This window comes from Pteronotus mesoamericanus, unplaced genomic scaffold (assembly GCF_021234165.1).
Source record: "Pteronotus mesoamericanus isolate MK-2021 breed Mesoamerican mustached bat unplaced genomic scaffold, CSHL_Meso_final contig_20, whole genome shotgun sequence".
NCBI lineage: Eukaryota > Metazoa > Chordata > Mammalia > Chiroptera > Mormoopidae > Pteronotus > Pteronotus mesoamericanus.
The window spans coordinates 61,938,963-61,958,389 of NW_026555085.1; the positions used below are offsets into that span (position 1 = coordinate 61,938,963).

The 19,427-nt window shown below is 41.6% G+C and overlaps 1 protein-coding gene across 2 annotated transcripts in view; it reads right to left on the reverse strand.

Moving 5' to 3' along the window:
• Positions 1 to 19,427, reverse strand: part of PDSS2 (decaprenyl diphosphate synthase subunit 2) — a 249,313-nt gene that overhangs the window by 8,062 nt on the left and 221,824 nt on the right. Inside the window, exon 8 of one of the 2 annotated variants that reach the window (XM_054569788.1) lies at positions 1,500 to 2,279. The exons of the other annotated variant lie outside the window; for it this stretch is intronic. Within the exon in view, the coding sequence (XP_054425763.1) occupies positions 2,121 to 2,279 (159 nt within the window). The 3' untranslated portion in view covers positions 1,500 to 2,120. Of the gene's footprint in view, positions 1 to 1,499; positions 2,280 to 19,427 lie in introns of those variants that run through there. 2 annotated transcript variants of the gene reach the window in all.

Genomic DNA, 19,427 nt, shown 5'->3' on the forward strand with positions numbered 1-19,427 from the left:
GAGTCCGGAATTGCATGTCACACAGAGGTAAGCAGGGAATCTTTGGGTCACCTGTGAGGCTGCTTAGCAAGAAGTATGCCACAGCCCTGGCCGGTGTGGCTCAGTGGACTGAGTGCCGGTCTGTGAACCAGAGGGCCAATGGTTTGGTTCCCAGTCAGGGCGCATGCCTGGGTTGTCAGCCAGGTCCCCAGCTGGGGGTGTGCTTGAGAGCCAACCACACATTGATGTTTCTCTCCTTCTCTTTCTTCCTCCCTTCTCCTCTCTTTAAAAATAAATATATAAAATCTTTTTTTTTTTTAAAGTGTGCCACTAAGTTTTATGTATTCCTCAGAACCTTTCTTTGGGTGTCACCTTCCGTTGTCCTTGAATCTCACATAGCACCTTTGTTATCTAGACAGTCAGAAACGGTGCACTTTTAGAAAATAAGACAAAGCTGGAAGGGACTTCATACACTCTGTCGTTTAACCTTATTTTACAGATGAGGAAACTGAGGATCAGAGGGGAGTAACTTGCTTAAGGTAACACAGCAAAGCAGCTCCTAAACCTGAATCAGAACAGCCCCAGGATCTTGCCTTGTGTCCTTTGGTACCTGGCCACCTGCTAATAAAACCTACAGCCCGTTTAACTTCCTGCGCATCCACACAACACCAAGCACGACCCCTCCTTTGTAGAAGTTAATGATTAAAACCTGGTCTGATTAAAGCAGCTAATCATAGTTACTAATTAAGCCAATTTCTGTGAGAAAAGACATTTCAAACAGAAGAATGTTCTCTTTAGCTAAATCTATAGGCCTTCAAATTGTAGCAGCATAAACTGTTCAGTTAGAACATTTCAACTATACTTCAAAATATTTCATAATGCAACACATCAATCTCTGCAGCTTTAGATTTTCTCTTCGTTGCATGCCTCATGCTGGTCCTGATAAAATGGTTTTGTAACTTTTGGGGCGGGGAGGAATTTAACTAAAATAACTTCACTTAGTGTTTGAGTGAACAAGGTAATAAAATCTGTTTGCTGTGTTCGCTGTCTCCAGATAGGGCTGTAATTACACCACATGAGGAAGAAAGATAGCTAAGTCTCAATCTAGATCATTTATGTAAACTCAGCCTTCTTGTCAACGGTGTTCTCATATTGCATGCATGCAAACCGCAAAAAATCATCTCCTATGCACCACACAGAGACAGTGTCTGATTGCAGGCCTGTGAGATTGCCTATATTCCTTCTGTAACTGATGTCTGTGGTTGAAGACCAAAAATTGATATTCTGAGGTTTAAAAGTAAGTATTGCCAAAGAATTCTCCAGGACAGCAATTATATATATAAAACTTGTAAAAATGAAAGGTATTCTTTACACAAAAGTAGTACAAATGCATTTTACTTGAAAAAATTATCTTGTTCAGCTTTTAAAAAAAGTTTTGTCCTTCGAAATGTGTTTGAAAAGAAAATTTGTCTTTAGGACAACAACCAAATTAATGTTTGAAAACATTTTAATCTCTTAATTCAAATATCTGGCATTTTCTTCCAGCAACGGCCCCTCCCCAACCTTACAAAAACCATGAAACGCCAAGTATATTCATACTGTATGTATAAATAGAGACATAGTTGCAAGATGATAAAGCGTATTTTTCTCTTAATCGCTGAACTGCCCTGTTATGGCAAATTGGTCACTGGTCTTTGATTTGACAGTGCTCCCTGGCTGGCATCGATAGTGTTTCTCTTGACACCTGCCGCTTCCAGCTTGCTCTGTCCTCTCTAGAAGGAAAACCACAGGCCACCGCCCTGGCGCCATCCCTGGCTCGGTCCAATCAATAAGGACTTATTTCCTGTCCATTTGCTGAGGTCACAGGAGCGAATCTCATTAATTATTTCTGCTGCTGCAGCCTCAAGTGTGCTTCTGGCGTGACAAGTGAAAACTGCTTGACCTTTTTCCTTCTAATTTTGTTTGTAGCAGTTCCAAAAAGAAGGCAGTATTCATTTAACGATGTGATAAAAGGAAGAAAGAAATGTGTACATTTTTAAAGTCATTAACAAATTTATATATTTCATTATAAAAGCTCTCCGGATCACCTCATTCCTCCGTTTTTCCCAGCTAACGAACAGTAGTGTCTTTTTAATTTGGTGTCATGAAAATCTGGTCACAGCAAACACAATGTTTTCTAAAGCAGATCTGGCCTCCGAGGGAGGAAAGCTCTCCAGGGCCTCCAGTGCCTTGTTTCCATGGTAACGACACAGGTCAATAGCTGAAGTCACACCTTTGCCAGCTTTGATTGTTTCTCGCAACTGTTAAGAAACAAACGCACAATAAAAGTCAGTTTTTAAGGTACTGCAATTAAATTGGGAAGGGGACGTGAAAAATAAAGATGGGGACAACCAGTGTGGATTCCCCGTTAGTGCCACATGCTTTGGAGGTAAAGAGGGCATCATCCCCTAGTGATCCTGCAGCGCTTACAGTCATTCCCTGAGGCTGCTCTGCGTCTGCGCTCGGGAGGAGCACAATAGGCTCCAATCAGCCTAATTACGCCGCCTCCCACACTCCCGCCTCCTGGTACCTTGAACTGTGCCCCACAGGGGGGCTGCGGGAGTGAAGGTGGAGGGCATTTGCATCCCTGGCATTCTGAATTCAGCAGCCTGATAGTCTCCTGTGAGGAGGCCCTCATTAGCAACCTGGTTAATAACTAATTTTTTTCCTACACCGTATGTTGACCCAATAGTCCATAAGAAAATTCGAGAAAGACACTACATTTAAAAAAGTGAACACTATATTTTTAAAACTAAAAGACTATTTGACTGGGAAGAATGAATTTAAATCACCTTTTGTACAGAATAAAGTAAACACTTGCCAACAAATGCAGCTGATTTCCAATAAAGTGGTTACACTTTAGGGCTGAAAAAGGTTTGTAACGATTTGGTCTGCCTGCCTTCCCCTTACCCTCGTTGCGCCTTCTGTCTCGCAGTGACGACCTCAAGAGTCTGCCTAACTCCTGAAATCAGAACCCGGGTCCTCCTCCCTCCGTCAGACCCAGTCAGGCACCATGGCAGTGCCAGGATTGTTTACCCGTGACTGCACTCTCTGGCCCCCAGAGGCTGGGTGGGGTCGAATGACAAGTTCTAGTCCCTGTGAATGATGGATTTCACTTCTGGGCCACAGCATTTAACCATCCACGTGAGGGCCTGCAGAGCTTTCCCTCTGGCACATCAACCATCCCCCCCCGGAGCCACTCCTCAGCTGGGGTCCCAAAGGAGCCTGACAGCCACCACAGTGCCTCTCCCACCTGACTGGGACATGTAGTGTGGGCAAGCGCACATCTTTGTTGTTCGAAGCCACAGAGATTGTGAGGGTGTCTGTGGCCATCCTGACGGATACAGCCACTAGGTCCTAGCCGTTCTATCTCCTTTAAAGCTCTCAAATTTGTCCTCTGCTCTCTATTTCCATCACCACTGCCATAGTTCAGGCTTTCCTCATCCCTCGTCCAGGTTATTTTTTGCAATCAGCTCCTAAGGAGTCTCCCCACTGCCAGTTCCGAGTACCTGGACTCCATCTGTCTCCCTTTTTCATCATGTACACAGGGAAACTACTTGCAGCTCTCGTCTCCCCTGAGACTGCCTTCATCTCTGCCGTCAGGCTCCCCAATCCCACTGGGACAGAGTGCACTCAGCTAGGATGACAGCCCTCAGGGGCTGGGTGCTACTCAGCCCGGGCGCCACTGCAGCGCCCTCCGCATATCCGCAGTGCAGCATTACTCTACAGTGTTGTAGTGTAATTCTTCATCCGCCCATTGTTCTCTTTGCTAGACTTTAAGCTACTGTATAATCTGTGAAATACATAAGAAATAACCTGTTTGATTCCTCTACTTAGAAGGGATGACAGAACAGAGGTCCAGAGAAGCTCAGGGGCTCACCCAAGATTATAGGTGGACAGGGGCAAAGCTGAGATCAGAAGCCAGGTTTTTCTAACACCTTGTCCAGCAGCACTTAATGCTGTGCTCCCCTGGACTCTCAGCCCACCATGGATATTTCCGCCCTGCAAGTGAACTTTGGGACTCTTGCAGCCTAGGTAGGGTTCGTTGGTCTCTCGCCAATCACGCTTTATGAAGACACTAAAATGGTGCTGGGTAATCAGAGGCAGCCCGATTCACACTCCCATTCTAGTTTTGTAATTGTAGGGAAGCCATTAAACTGCTCTAAGTTCTAAATGGAGATAATATGAGTCCCTTGTAGGACTGTTGAGAGGATTACATGAGACAGCAGAGTGCTCGATGGTACTAAAACACTACAGATGTTCAGAGCAACTTAATTTTTCTTAGTCCTCAAGCCCTTAGCCTCTGCCAAGATAGCCTCTCCATCCACCAAGACTAAGTCTATTTTAGCTTGTACAACAACCTCAAAGGCAGCTGGATTTGAATCAGAGCAGCCTTAAAAGATTAAAAAACATGCCCCATATTTTCATTATCTGTAATTACTCCAAATATAAATTAGACAGGCCAAAAACATTCTAGACTTCTAGGTTTATACTTGCAGGCGTGTGGATATCTGTAAGACTAGATTTCTATTTGCAAATATTAATTGAGCACCTATTACGGGTGAAGAGTACAATGATCCTTCTCTGTCTTGTGGATCAGGTACTAACAAAGGGTATACTGTGAGAAGCAGCAAAACCAAAGGACATATGTAGGACTACGGGTGACCAGAAAAACGAGGGATCGAGTTTAATTAGAAGAGAGCCAAGAAGGCCTCATATACACAGAGTAAGTAGGTTTTGAGGCATGTCCTGAGAACGCTGACAGTCAGAGGCCAAGGGTTTGCAAGGGAATTACAAGGAGAGAGAAGAGCTCGAGCAATGACACAGAGAAGAGCTGAGGGCTGGGTCCAGGGAACAAAAACAGACTGGTGTGATGGAGCCAGCGGGGGAGGTGCTGGGGGTCACGGAGGGCTCTGGAGGCCAGGCTAAGGAATCTAAACTTTATTTTAAAATTTTATATTATTATTATGTATTTTTAAAGTACAGAAAAGTTGAAAGACCAGCACAGGAGTTGGCAAACTGTGGCCCTGGGGCCAAATCTGGCCCGTTTTTATAAAGTTCTGTAGGAACGTACCCACGCCTGCCCATGGAAGTAGTGTCAGGCAGCTTTTGTGCCACATGGCAGAGCTGCAGAGTGAGCAGCTGCTGTGGAGACTGTATGGCCTGCAAATCCTCAAATATTTACTTTTGGGCTTTTATAGAAAAAGTCCGCTGGCTCCTTAACTACAACAACGAACATCTCCTACCTGGATTCAACGGAGTTAATATTTTGCCATTTTTATGCTGCCTATTTGTGTGTATGTACATGTGTGTGTGTGTGTGTGTGTGTGTGTTTCTGAACCATTTGAAAATAAGCTGGCGGCAGTAGCATGGTGGTAAATTAGGTCTCCAGAGGAGGAAAAAAACTCTATTTGTAGCATTTGCAGAATTTTGTGGTGTGAATACTCCCATCACTGAGTTTCAGTCTACCAAGCATTGTGGGATCACAAAATTCTTGAATATCTAACAACAGGCTCTGAGCTGGTAGGGCCCCCCCCCCCCCGGCCCTGCCCCGCCCCCCTCTTAGAACACAGGGTGCTTCCCCTCGTTTTGACACACATCTCCGAAGATAAGAGCACCCCCAGAAATAACAGTATTCTATTATCACAGCTAGGCAAGTTCACAATTCTCTAACATTACCTAATATCTAGTCCATGTGCAAATTTCCCCAATTGACTCTAAAGTGTCTTTTTTAGCCTTTTTAATTCCAACCATGATCAATCCTGGTTTACATACTGCATTTGTTTGCTATGCCACTTGAATCTTTTTCACCCAATGACACTGCTATTTTGAAAGAACCAGGCTGGGTTGCACAATGTTCTACATTCTATATTGTGCTGATTGTTTGATTTAGTTTGGTACTCTATAAACCTTCTTCAGCTAGACTCAACTGAGTATTTCAAGGTGGCTTATACGGTAGTTAGACCTACGGTGAAGGGTAATGGACAAGATAGCACCCAGGAAGATATCAATGAAAGGTACTCAGATCCTAAAAGAGTTTATTTCTCTCACCCCATGACTATTTTATTTGCAGTTAGTAATGAAATCTGCTCTCCACAGAGGTGGGCTCACAGACTTTGCTCACTGAGGGACCAGATAGCATCCATGTGTAAAATGCCCACTTAATGACTCACCAGTAATCTAATCCTTCATAGAAGGCATTGTTCATTACAGTCATCTGTAAACACTTTAACCAACTACACAAGCTATTGGCTCAAAGGAAATCCTTTAGATATAATTAATATACTCTAAGTGAGATTAATTTCATACTGTAAATGAGAATAGGCAATGGGCCTCTCCCGACAAGACAGTCTTGTCCTCTGTATAAAAATGTGACAAAAAACAGTAAAGCTGGGGTTCTCAAACTTGGCTAACTGTAGGAGTCACTTGGGGAGGTTGAAAATGTAGATGCCTATCCTCCATTCCTGGAGATGGAGTCAGTAAGGCCATAAAAAATTGCTTCGTAAGTCATTCCAGTGATTAGCCAGATTTGGGAGAACCTCACTAGATGGGGCACTTTATTTTAAAAATAGTTGTGTTGGGTTTATACCATTATCAGCTACATTTCCAACTAGTTGTCTTTGCAATGATCTAATTCAATTCAAGAAGCACTTGTTGGGCACCTGTGTGGCCCAGGTATGTATTATAAAGGCTGGAGATACAGAGAAAAACTGTGCCTCCCAGGACCACCTATGAGAGGGGTTGTTATAGGGCTATAGAACCAGAAAGAGTTAAATGGAACACAGAAGGGCTAGACCTGTGACCTTGGTTCTAACAGCTGCATGAGAAAAGACCACAGTTAAAAAATAAATCCTTCCACTTCTACATTCACCTATGTTTTGACTGGGCAAAGCCCAAATTAACACAGAGACAACTCTCCGTGTTGGGACGCGGCTAGGAGAGCTGGGTGCCCACAGTAACCCTCATGACTTGAAAAACACTTTACTTGTAAAATAAATAACACACACACACACACCGCCCCCCCAAAAGGTGAATTATTAGTCTATGTTTTATTTCCCTGATATAGCACTTTAGGGCACTAATATAATTAAATCTCTAATTAATTCAACTAAGTAATTGTACAATTGTGGCATCACCTGAAATAAATTACGTCCAAATCCCCTGCTAGACGATCTAATTAAAGATATTAACAGACAGAAGAGGATGCAAAGTACTTAAAGTTAAGTGCACTATTATTTAACATTTGTTAAAAGGTGTTACTAAACACCTTTTGAGCAATAAATGTTGGTTTATGAGACCCTTTTGAGAAAATCACTGTATGTCTTTAAAAACTATTGAGTTCAAAAGTACAAGCCCCTGCCATGGGGTCCAAGGGCTTTGGGAAAAGGGGGAGGCAGAAGTAACTTCTCACCAATGAAACCAGAGAAAGACTTTGAGACCCAGAAGAAATCCAAGCACAATCTTATCTTCTCACTGCATTTAACAGGAGATGCTGGGATGAAAGATGCTAAGTGATGTGGAGGAGACTGCCCAGGGAATTTGTGAAACAGCCTGGGGTTCATTTCTGCACATCCAGAGCTCTTCACTCTACAGCGCTGCAAGACTTGAAGATAACCCCAAGTGTTCCCTCCTCCCCTGGACAGAGTGCTTAGAGGAAACCGGGGTCCTAAAAGTTGTCTGGAGCACAGAGTAAACCTTGTTTTGAAGAAATTGGATAATAGAGAGTAAGGGAATATAAAACAATACATTTTTTTTTAAATGATTGAGAACACCTGGGTAAGGGTAAAAAAACAAATGGAAGCCATGCCGAAATGGGAAGAAACCATACACTTCTTGATGAAGTAGCAGAAATGGACCATGTTTCCCTAAAGGAGCTTATGAAGTTGGCAGAAAGGTAAAATGCAGGAATGTTAAGGGGCTTCAATCTTTGAACGTGTGCTGAAACTCACATTCCGTAGTTGCCCAATTCTTGGCGTGCCTAACAGATAACCTATGTATCAGAAGATGGAAGAAGCACTCCTCACTTAATTATGTCAGTATCATTAGAAGTAAAGATGATAGGACTCTGGCGCAAAACAAAAACAAAAACAAAGAAACCCATCCTGGTCTTAAGAGTCAGGTGAAGAAAGAACTAGCAGGCATGGTTTTAGACAGCCAGACTATCTATTAGAAAAGTTTATCGCAAAAATTTGTGAAAAGATTACTATGATTCTAAGAGATCATGAGTAGAAATACAGGGTGGGGCAAAAGCAGGTTTACAGTTGTTTGTATAAAAAATAATACAATAATTAATAAATAATAATATAAGAATAAACTGTGTTTCAGGTACTCACAACTGTAAACCTACTTTTGCCCCATGCCCTATAGTTCAAGGGTGGACAGAAGCCTCTTGAAAACTAAATTCCAACAATGGTTATAATTAACTACGAACAAAACCAAAACAAATGGCTATAGAAGGAGCTCTCTCAGACTCAGACTTGAAGAGGCCCAGGTGTGAAAGGAGGTGCACATCTTCTCTTCCACTGCTGAGCCCCAGCTGAGCGCCTGCTTTGCCCAGAGCAGCCCTGTGGAGATAGGACGATATCCCTGACCTGAAGGCGCTGACAAAGGAGAGGTGCAAAGCTTGTGTGGAAATCCACTCATAAGTCTGTATTATCATCAGGACACTTATCACAGATTTTTTTAAAAAAAGACTTTATTTATTTATTTTTAGAGAGAAGGGAAAGGAGGGAGAAAGAGGGAGAGAAACATCAGAGTGTGGTTACCTCTCGCGCGTTCCCTACTGGGGACCCGGCTTGCAACCCAGCCATGTGCCCTGACAGGGAATTGAACTGGTGACCGCTTGGTTCACAGGCTGGCACTTAATCCACTGAGCCACACCAGCCAGGGCTTTTCTCTTTTTTGTCCTCATTCGAGGACATTTTTTTCATTGCTTTTAAAGACGAAGGGAGTGAGAGAAACACCGATGCAAGAGGGAATCGTCAATTGGTTGCCTTCCGTATGCACCCTGACAGGGGATCAAACCCACAACCTACATATGTGCCATGACAGGGAACTGAACCTGCTACCTTTTGGTTGCAGGACAATGCTCCAACCAACTGATCGAGCACACTGGCTAGGGTTGTCACCAATGTTTTTAAAGTTCCATTCTCAAAGAAAAATGTTCAGAAACAAATAACCTTGTCAGAATCTGCGAAAGACAGGTTAATGGGGAAAGAAAAATAAGGGGCTTTGAAATGTACAGGTTGTATGTCGAATAAAAACAAGTAACCTCAAATATTTGCAAAAGATATATTAGTGAGAGAAGACAGAGGAAAAGAACAACTAAAGAAAGAGTTAAAAGTGTAATGATGAAAGTAAGTTCCATGAAGAGAGGCCTTTAAGGATGAAATGTGTCCCTTACAAATTGTGAGGGAGGCCTTGGATGCAGCTACCATGTTGGCTTTCTTTTGCCTTCTGGTGTCCTTCACTTTCCAAAACCACTCCCCACCCCTCCAAACATAGTATCTTTAGGACAAGAAACGGAGAGCCCAGGCCCCACCAGCAGCTTTCTCACTCATTTTGCCTGCTGTCCCTGCAGGGCTTTCATCTTCTGGCACTTCCCCTCCCTGTCTTCTTCCTCACCCCGGAGACCTGGTTTCTAGTCTAGGGCACCTTCACAGAGCCATCCACCCACCTGCCTGCTCTCACATGCTTAGAATGCACATAAGTGTCCTTCCCAGCTAACTGAGAGACTGTGGGAAGTCTCAGAGATGGTGAGATTCAAATGGCTCATGTCTTTCAACACAGGACAGAAGGAAAGGATGAGGACAAAGGTGCATTCTGGAACACAGACCAGTGAACTCGTGAACAATTACGGCAGAATTCCCAAGAAGGTTATTAAGTAGATGGTTTGTGGGTTCTAGAAAAAAGGCAGTGGTGATTGCAATCCCACTATAGGTCACAGTGAACCAGTAAGTCATGACAAAATGCTCTCATCCTAACTGGCATGGCTCACTTGGTTGAGTGTCATCTCACAAAGCAAAAGGTCGCCGGTTTGATTCCCGGTGAGGGCACATGCCTGGGTTGCAGGCCAGGGGCCTGGTCGGGACGTGTGTGAGAGGCAACTGATCAATGTTTCTTTCCCTCTCTTTTTCCCTTCCTTCCCCTCTCTTTAAAAATAAACAAAAATAAAACCTTTAAAAAAATTCTCTCATTTTCCTTTTGATATGACCACTTGCCTGTTACCTTCAGAAATAGTAAAGATACAGTATATTCAGATTTTGGAAACTTAGTCGTTGGTGGATAAGATAGAGAAACGGGGTCAGGACTAGAGTATGGTATTATGGATTTGAATATTTAAAACAACTGTAAAATGGTTAGTAGTGGATTTATAGTGAGCAGAAAAGCAATCTCTAGTGTTGTGCGATAAGACTCAGTACTTGGTTTCTTTCCCTTATCACAGTTCTATGCACTGTTTGGATGAAGATGGAGAAGAAATGCATATTAAATTTTAATTTTCAGATGTCATACAGCCAAGAGAGAGAGTAACACATGGATAGCATCAAAATTTTAATGATTTTGACACGTTGAATAGATTGATACTAACCCAATGAAATGTAACAGGGATATCTGTATAGTTGTGCATTTAGGTTTCAAAAATTAGTCGTAAAAGTGTAAGCCTCAGTTTGGCAGTGACTCTCAAAAATGCTGAGAATCTTGGATAACCCCATTCCTTACATAAGTCAAGACTATCATGTAGATTTTTAAAGTGCAAATGTCAACTTTGGCAGCATCAACAGATGCACATGTTCCAGACAGAGGCAGGAATGGTCATATTGCCCTCTTTGATGGTCGACTCACGTGAAAACTATATTCCCAGTCCTGGGGGCCACATGAGAGAGGGACATGCAAGGTAGACTGGGTCTAGTACAAGGATGAAGTATTTGGCAACATGTCATCTAAGGAAATATTTATCTGGAAAAAAGCATTAAGAGAAATTATGAAAGCTATCTTCAGATCTAAAGCAATTAAATGGAAGAAGGAGCAGTCCTGTCCTACATGCTTCAGGGGACAGAACAAAAAGCAACAAGGTGAAGTTCTGGAAGCAGATTTCAATTACCAACAGGAAACATCTTTTAAATGACTACAGTTGTCTAACAACAGAATAATTATTTTGACAAGTTGTGAACTCCCTATTAGTCAAAGTCCTTAGCCGCTGGATGACCACGCTAAGAGTGTGAACGAAACTCTTAGCAGGTGCCAGAGGTGGAGTGACGCTGCCTCCAAAGTCCCATCTCACTCTAAGATGCCACCTCACTGTGCTTCAGCTGAAAGGCTTGTCAACATGGCAAGATGGTACAAAAGGAAAGGGTACAATTAAAACCTTTCTCTGATATGATAAAATGTGAAGTGTATTGCAAACAACATAAAAAACATGTTTTACCTAAAGTAACAAATTATTTGCAAAAATCTATAGGAAAAAATTCTAATTCTACTGATCTTAACCAAATATCTTACTCTGGCAAAAAGACGAGACAGAAATAAGAAAATTCTTAGTTCTTTTCTCCATCACATTAATTCACATGCAAAAACACAATATGAATTATATTAAATTTGAGAATTGAGAAGCAATCGGTGCTTCATGTTTTCCAAAGGAAAATTTAACAATTTATAAATAATCACAGCTTTATCCACATTCTGATTCACAGTTAGTTTTTAATTTTGGTATCATATTCCAATTCTACATATTGAAATTCAAAAAGCAAAACCAGGACTGTGAAGCTTTTTTGTTAACTCTGTAACAGAAATTCAAAAGCAAAACATAGTATAGGTTGTGGAGTGAAGCAAGGAGCCACTCTTGCCTGGAGCTTTTTTGGGAGTGAATCAATAAACAGCAAGCCCTGTAATCTCATGACAAATACTATGCTGGTTATTTCACTAGAGAGAACACTGTTGGATGAGAGCACTCACATTAGGTAGGTATCAAATAGTCCTGGGGGTTATTTCAGGAATACGTAAACTACGTTAAGAGTAAATTCGGATTTCTAATATTTTATTTAAGTCCGTATCTTATTTATACATTTCTTGAATACTTCTCATGTCTCAATTTTCATCTGCGATAGTATTTGGATGCTGATACCCAGGAATCACTTCCCTCAAAACTATTCCCGCTGTCCCCACTGTCCACACGACCCTAGATTCCTAACATCCCGACGTGGGTTCTGATGTAAAATGAGCTTGAAGCACATTACTTGTGCTAGAAAGCACCGCAAGTAACAGAAAAACATTTAGTGAGAGTAATGACAATGAAATAAATGTATATCTCAGTCATGTGTTCCAGGTTGCGTCAGACTCTCAGAAACTGCGGGAGTCAATGTCTGAGGTGAAGATGGTGCTCGCCGTGCCTGTAACTGCAGTCACAGATGCAGGATTAACACCGCTTCCAGACAGAGGAGGTCTCCACACTACGGTGTTATAGAAGGTATTTTTGTAAGCACAAGTCCTTGCCTCCCTCAAAAGAACTTGTTTATTATTATTATTATCATCATCATCATCATCATCATCATCCAGGTAGGATTTTATTTGGTAGAACTTGTTTTAAATTGTTGTATCTATAAAACTTTCTTGGAAGACTGAAGAATGCTCACCAGTTTTTTAAAAATATATCATAATGATTATTGCACTGGTTCAGCAAACATAAATCCTAAGTCTTTTTACTAAACAATCCCTATCTCTAAGGCTAGAACTATGTTAGATTATAGAGTGATGCGTAACATTTTCCGGATGTTTGTAAGCCCAAGCCTGCAAATTCTCCCTTACTTCTTTTTGTGGTGTATCTAAATCACCTTGAAAAGCCGTATGGTGGTAACGCACTGTAGAGTCAGCAGACCTGGGAGAATTATGACTCTGTGATGATAGGAACTGTGTGAACACCATAGATAATTTGATCTCTTCTCTATAAAATGAAGGACTTCAGAGACAGAAACTGATAGAAACATCTGATCCAAGTGTGTGTCTTGAACAGAGCACACACCAAAAAGCGTGTGTGACGGCATGATGGCATGCATCCCAGAGAGACCGCGGCATGCACAACAACCTGCAACCTTCCCTAACTGGTGCTCATAAATCTCGGCAGAATGGATGGTAGGTAAAGGTTAGCATAATTTCCTGAGATCTGCAACAGGAAGATTTTCCACAGGTGGAACCTTTGTGCTATGCAGGAATCAATCTTCAGAGATTCATCTTTGGCTTCATATGATCTGGGTCACAGGTAAGACTTTCATCAAGCCAGAAAGCCATGGACTTGGGGCAAAGGGACAGAATCCATTCATCCACAGGTGGGGAGGCTAAGTAGTGCTCGCAGGCACTGCTTAGGAAACATGGCTTCAGATGTACCAGCTAAACAAATTGTAGGTTTCTGACAGATCAAACACATTGAAATCACAAAATCCTTAGTGCTGTACAAAATCAGCCTGTAGGATTAATGTATAAGTTTGGAAATATCAATTTGGGTAATGACAAAGACTTCTAACTTACTAAAACCACATTAGGGTCTACACATATGTGCCTCACTTTCCTTTCTCTCAAACACACACACACACACACACACACAACTTTGGGCCCTGAGTGGTGTGGCTTAGTGGGTTGGGTGTTGTCCTGCAAACCAAAAGGTTGATGGTTCAATTCCCAGTCAGGGCATGTGCTTGGGTTGTGGGCCAGGTCCCAGGCTGGGGGTGTACGAGAAGCAACCTATCAGTGTTTCTCTCCCACATCAATGTTTTTCTCCCTCTCTTTAAAAATAAAATTAAAAAAACATATATATAACTTTGGAAAACCTGTATTTCTCTTTTTTTAACAACAAGGAAACACAACATTCCTTCCAGCTCTACTGAGAACTGTTTCAGAGGACTAAACAGGCTCCTCTATGGGGACAGAAGGCTCTATCCTTCACATAAAGGCAATAGGCTCTCCCTGTGCACAGGTGGCTCCTGATACCACAGACTGGGAGCAATAATTGAATGCAGCTATCCCACAGCGCAGCGCATTCACCCACAGAACCAGCCTGGAGGGCATTTTTAGTTAGCTTTCTACACTAAGATTCAAAAGGTTACTCCAACTGAATCTTTATTTCAATCCGGGGAGTGCAAGGCACTGAGGATGTAACAATTTATTAAAAAATATACTTGGGGGGAAATAACAGGAGCAAAGGTGTTGTCAAATATGCCTTATAAATTAAAAGTACAAAATATAGGCACAAACATTTGGCGTACCTTGGGTCATTCATTCATTCATTAGTAATTAAAAATATTTACTGGGTACCTAAGATGTGCCAGGCACTGTGTTAGGCCCTCAGGGTATATACAATGGTGAGCAAAACCAGACAGAATCCTAGGCTTACAACCAAGAACTGGTTATCGACAATCTAGGTCTGCCTTAGACTCCTGATGTTAGTTGTTATGTAAATTGGTGACGGGTAATATTTTAGGGGCCAGGAACTCAAAATGGTTAATTTAAGAATGGGAGAGATTGCCCCACTAAATGTTATTGTTATGAACTAAGTAATTTCACATTTTATATATAAAATTAGAAAGCAAACATCAAGAGTGGGAATATATAATCTTAAGAAAAATAAAAAAAAAACAACTGATTAGAGGATTGAATTAAAATAGTACCAATAGCATTGGGCTAACACCTGAGAGGGTGGCATACTTTATGATGTCATATAGAGGCTTATTATTGATATCATTTAATAATTTTATTCATGATGCACAAGGGGATAGAGATTAAGATTGTTAAGTCTGTCGATGTCATTGAGGTGTGTGGGATTGCTAACACCTCAGAGAACAAGAATCTAATTTTGAAATAACATTAGGAAATTAGAAGACTAGATCATCAAGGCAAGATGATAGTCACTAAGGACCGATGCAAAATAATACACTAGCAGCCTTCAGGAGGAGCAAAACTGGCTCGGTGATGGGGAATGAATAAATGTCCAGAGGGCAACTGTTTTGCAAAATGACTTGAAGGCTTATAGTAAGGCACACTCCAGTTAAAGACATTAATGACTCCAAGTGTGATGAAATCTTTTTTAAAGCTTAGAATATTATTTTATTCATGATATAGACAAAAGCTTCTACGCTTTATTATGGACAGAAACTGATCAATGATTATTTTTCCAACATTAATAATTATATACTGAAGGAGATTTGGAATCAGAGCAGTAGTTGCAAAAAACGATTTTAGTAAATTAATTGTTTTGAAAAACAGATTAAGCAAACTCCATTCATTATTGCTGTAAGGAGAAACACTTGTCTGAAATGTGATTGCCAAAAGAAAAATAACTTGTCATTATTTTTCAAGGAAACAAGGAGTAGGGGATTTCAGGCTTTTGGACGGCACCTCTGGCAGGTTCTTCCAGGGCCGATCGCTGTGCTGCTGTGGGGTCACCAGGTCAACACGGGCAAGTGCCCAGTGCGCTAGGTTGCCATCTTCCTCTGCTGTCCTCCTGTACCTCAACTGCTCCTTGAGGCCTAGCACAAAACTTCACAGTGTAAAAAAATTTGTGTTTTCCAATTGTGCATTTCTGCCTATTGCCATAGAAGCAAGCAATTCTTTAGGAGACTAGAACGAAATTCTGATTCTATCACTAAAAACACATTTTTCAATTCCCAGGTGTTCATGTCACAATCTGCAAAAATTCCAGTTCAAATGAGAGTACAACTTTAAAAACAGAAATCTTTTTTGTTTTAAGATTTTAGTTATTTTTTAAAGAGAGGGGAAGGAAGGGAGGAAGAGGGAGAGAAATAAAGCAGCAATGCGCACGAGAGAAACATCAAGTGGTGGCCATTCACGTGCCCCCAACTGGGGACCAGCCCCAACTCAGGCATGTGCCCTGACTGGGAATCAAGCCAGTTTGACCTTTTGGTTCACAGGCTGCCACTCCAACCACTGAGCTACACCAGCCAGGTCTGAAAACAGAACTCTTTAGCAAATACAGTGTATTTCTTATTAACAGGCTCAGACGTTGTCACCTTAAAGCTCTTAATTATATTTTTATGTGATGTCTTCCAGTCTTTATAAGCCTAGAACATTTTAGGTAGTTGTATATATATCATAATGATATCTGAATATGAATATTTTACTTTAAATCATACAGCGTGGGGCAAAAGTAGGTTTACAGTTGTTTGTAAGGAAAATAATGCAATGCTTAATCAATAATACAAGAATAAGCTCTCTTTCCCGTACTCACAACGGTAAACTACTTTTGCCCCACCCTACATTATAAACATCTCATCTAATTGGACTGCAAGTCCTTTATGCAAAAGATGGGGGAAGGGAATGTCAATGCTTCTATGTAGTCTCCATAACTGTTACTAAAACAGAAATCCTAAATGTTAAGACAACTTCAAGTGGTGAGAGGAAATGAGAAATATCATGTGTACAGTGATGCTGCATGGGATATTTTATCGAAGGAACTTATGTAAAGTCCCAGGGTAGGAGAAGCAGCATCTGCCTAAGGAAGGGGTACAGAGAAGAGAAAACACAGCAACATCTGGTCTCTACATGTGCCAGAGTGAAAAATTTTCAGAGCCAGTTAGCTAGGGTTTGGGATAGAATGAGCAGGCAAACATTGTCTGCCAAAAAAAAAAAACAACCAAAAAATCCAAACCCCAAAACAAAACAAAACAAAAAAACCCTGGCTTTGTCAGTAAAGAAGGGACAATAATATTTACAGAAAATTGTCTATATTCAAGGTTCAAAAAAAGAATTTTGGACTCAATATGCAGCAAAATGTTTGACACAATCTATAGTGAAAGAGAAAAGCCGGCGAAAAGGGCAACCCTTGGAAAGGAGAAGCGTGACAGGAGAGGAAAGACTCTTCTTTCTTCTTAACAGGAAGTGATGATATGTGATCATACAAATGCAAATGTCTGTGGACAGTACTGTTAGATGGTTGGAAAAGAATTTTAATGTGTACCCTATGCAAATGCATTTTATAACAAAACAAAATGTGCAAAGCCTTCCTGAGGGCGTGGAGGGGAGAAAGGAGCAGCCTCCCTAGCCTCTGTGCCTGAGAGGCTCGGGAGGCCAAGCCATAAGGACGTGCTGCTCTGTGACCCTGAACAAATTCCAACAGAGAGGGCAGGTCAAAAACCGATTCTTTAAAAAAAAAAAAAATCTCTTACATTTGACTGAGAACTGGATGTCAAATGAACTATACGGTGAAGACTGAGATGAATATAAAGAAAGCTTCTGTAAATTTAGAGCCTTTATGTCAAAATCAGCATGAATGTCAAAGAACACTGAAGGCTCAGTCATAGGCACTTGTGGAAGAACAGCAAGAGGCCGACTCACAGTACCAACAGGGTTTGGTTCTGACCATGTGATATTTATATGCATCTGTATATCTGAAGCAATTATTAAAAAGAAATTGGGAAAAACTGCCTGAACCTCTGATGGAGATATTTAAGCAAGCCATTTTGAATGTGTTAAAAAATTAAGATTGTAGAAAGCCGAACCATAGGTGCCATGTTTTGCCTGAAGTGGTAAAAATACCATCTGCCTCAGTCTCTAAGCAGCATGCTTATTTCATGTAGCAGTAGGCTCAACTACAGGCATACGCTCCGCTCCAGCTGGGGAAAATACACAGACGCTTCTCGATGTTTTTCTAAGCAAGAGCAGTCAACAAATTCGTTTTCTTTCAGACATACATTAGTTACCATAGCAAACCAAGTGTGAATGTGGTCCGAGAAGCTTCTCCACCAGCCCCAGCACATGGCCACAAATTCCTAAGCTTCAATAGGTGGCATTCTTCTCTCTAGCACTGAACTGAATCAGTTGTGCTTAACCTTGGGGGCGGAAGCCTAGGGAACAGGGAATAGTCTGAGAGATGCACACCCGGGACCGTAGACCGATCACTGTAGTTCAGACCCTCACAGCATTGTGCATATGAACAAAACTGTTAGCACCAGCTTTTTGGTCACAATTCACTTCTGGTAATTACATTCTGTTTAATAAAGCTTCGGCTGCAGTTTTAACTAGGTATGTAAGATGTTCCTGTTTTCCATTTTAGAAGCTACTGGGTAGACTCGCCGTACAGTGAAACAGCTTTCTTCCTGCCCAGCGCCCAGGGAGATGAGTTTCAGGAGTGCGCAGAGCACTCCTGTGCTTTGTTAACCACTTTACAGAGGCAGAAGGGACTTAATGAATTAATAGTTGTCGGGTGCTTTGATATCTTAAGATGAAAGGTACTGCAGCGTGCAAAGCATTCATATCCAGGCTCTACTGCAACAGGAACTCAATTAAAAAGTAATTCAATTTCTTATCTGAGTGTCTGAGTACAGACCACTGTTTTGCTCAATGTGACAGACATCCTCAAGATCCAGCTGAGACTGAGTGTGAAATGATCTCCTCTTCTGCCCTCTCCCCTGCTGCTGCGCTATTCTGAGATTGACAAAATCAGAGATGTCAGAGACAGCCACAGAGCAAACAGCCAAAATAATTTTCTATGGTTCTTGAAATCTAATTTTTCAGATAAAATTTGGCTTTTGAATAAATACAACTTGGCAATAAAGAAATTTCCAGCAATAAATAAATTTCATGACTGTCTCCAGAAATGGCCACTGAATTTCAAATATAGTTTTACAGATAAACCCACCAGGGAAGCATGATGGCTGCGTTAGTCAGCATGAACACTGTGACCACACAGAACAAGAAATGAGCAGACCGCAGGTCATGGTATGTGTTACTAAGGGCTAAGGGTCCACTGCATAAGAGAACATCGCAAGTTGCATCCTGCCGACATCTCCTCCATACTTGGTAGAGATGGATATAATCTTTCTTCTCCATGTTACCTGGGTTTAGGTCTGTGTAAGGATGATAGGCCTGGACTGATCATCTAGACAAAGTTATGCCCTTAACCATCAGACTATTACCACATATCTCAGGGTGGTGGGTTTCTGTTTACCAGCAGAAGAATAATTGCCAGTGGGCACTTGGGAAAGTAAACTTAGGACTACTGCACATTGGAGTGGACTGTGTTGTATAGTCAAAATACTCTTAAAAAGGCTAATTTGAGTCCACAATTCTTGATTCCAGACCTCCCTCAGTCTCCTGCACCTTTCCTAGCATAACACTAATGCAATGTTCATCCACACGCATTTATCAAGCACCCCTGTGTGTGAGCCTGTACTAGGTACAGGGGATACAACCATGAACAAAAAGCCACCCAGTGCCTTGCCTTCAGGGCTCTCACTGTCTAGTAGGAGATGAAAGAAAGAAACAAGCAACTAAATAAAAATGATAAATGTTAAGAAGGAAAAAAATAGAGCAAATGGGGAGTGGCTACTTGAGATAGGGAGGTCCGTGCCCAGGAAGCGTGCGATGGTTAGGCCAGGGTCAGCCCTGTTCGTGGTGGGAGTCAGCGC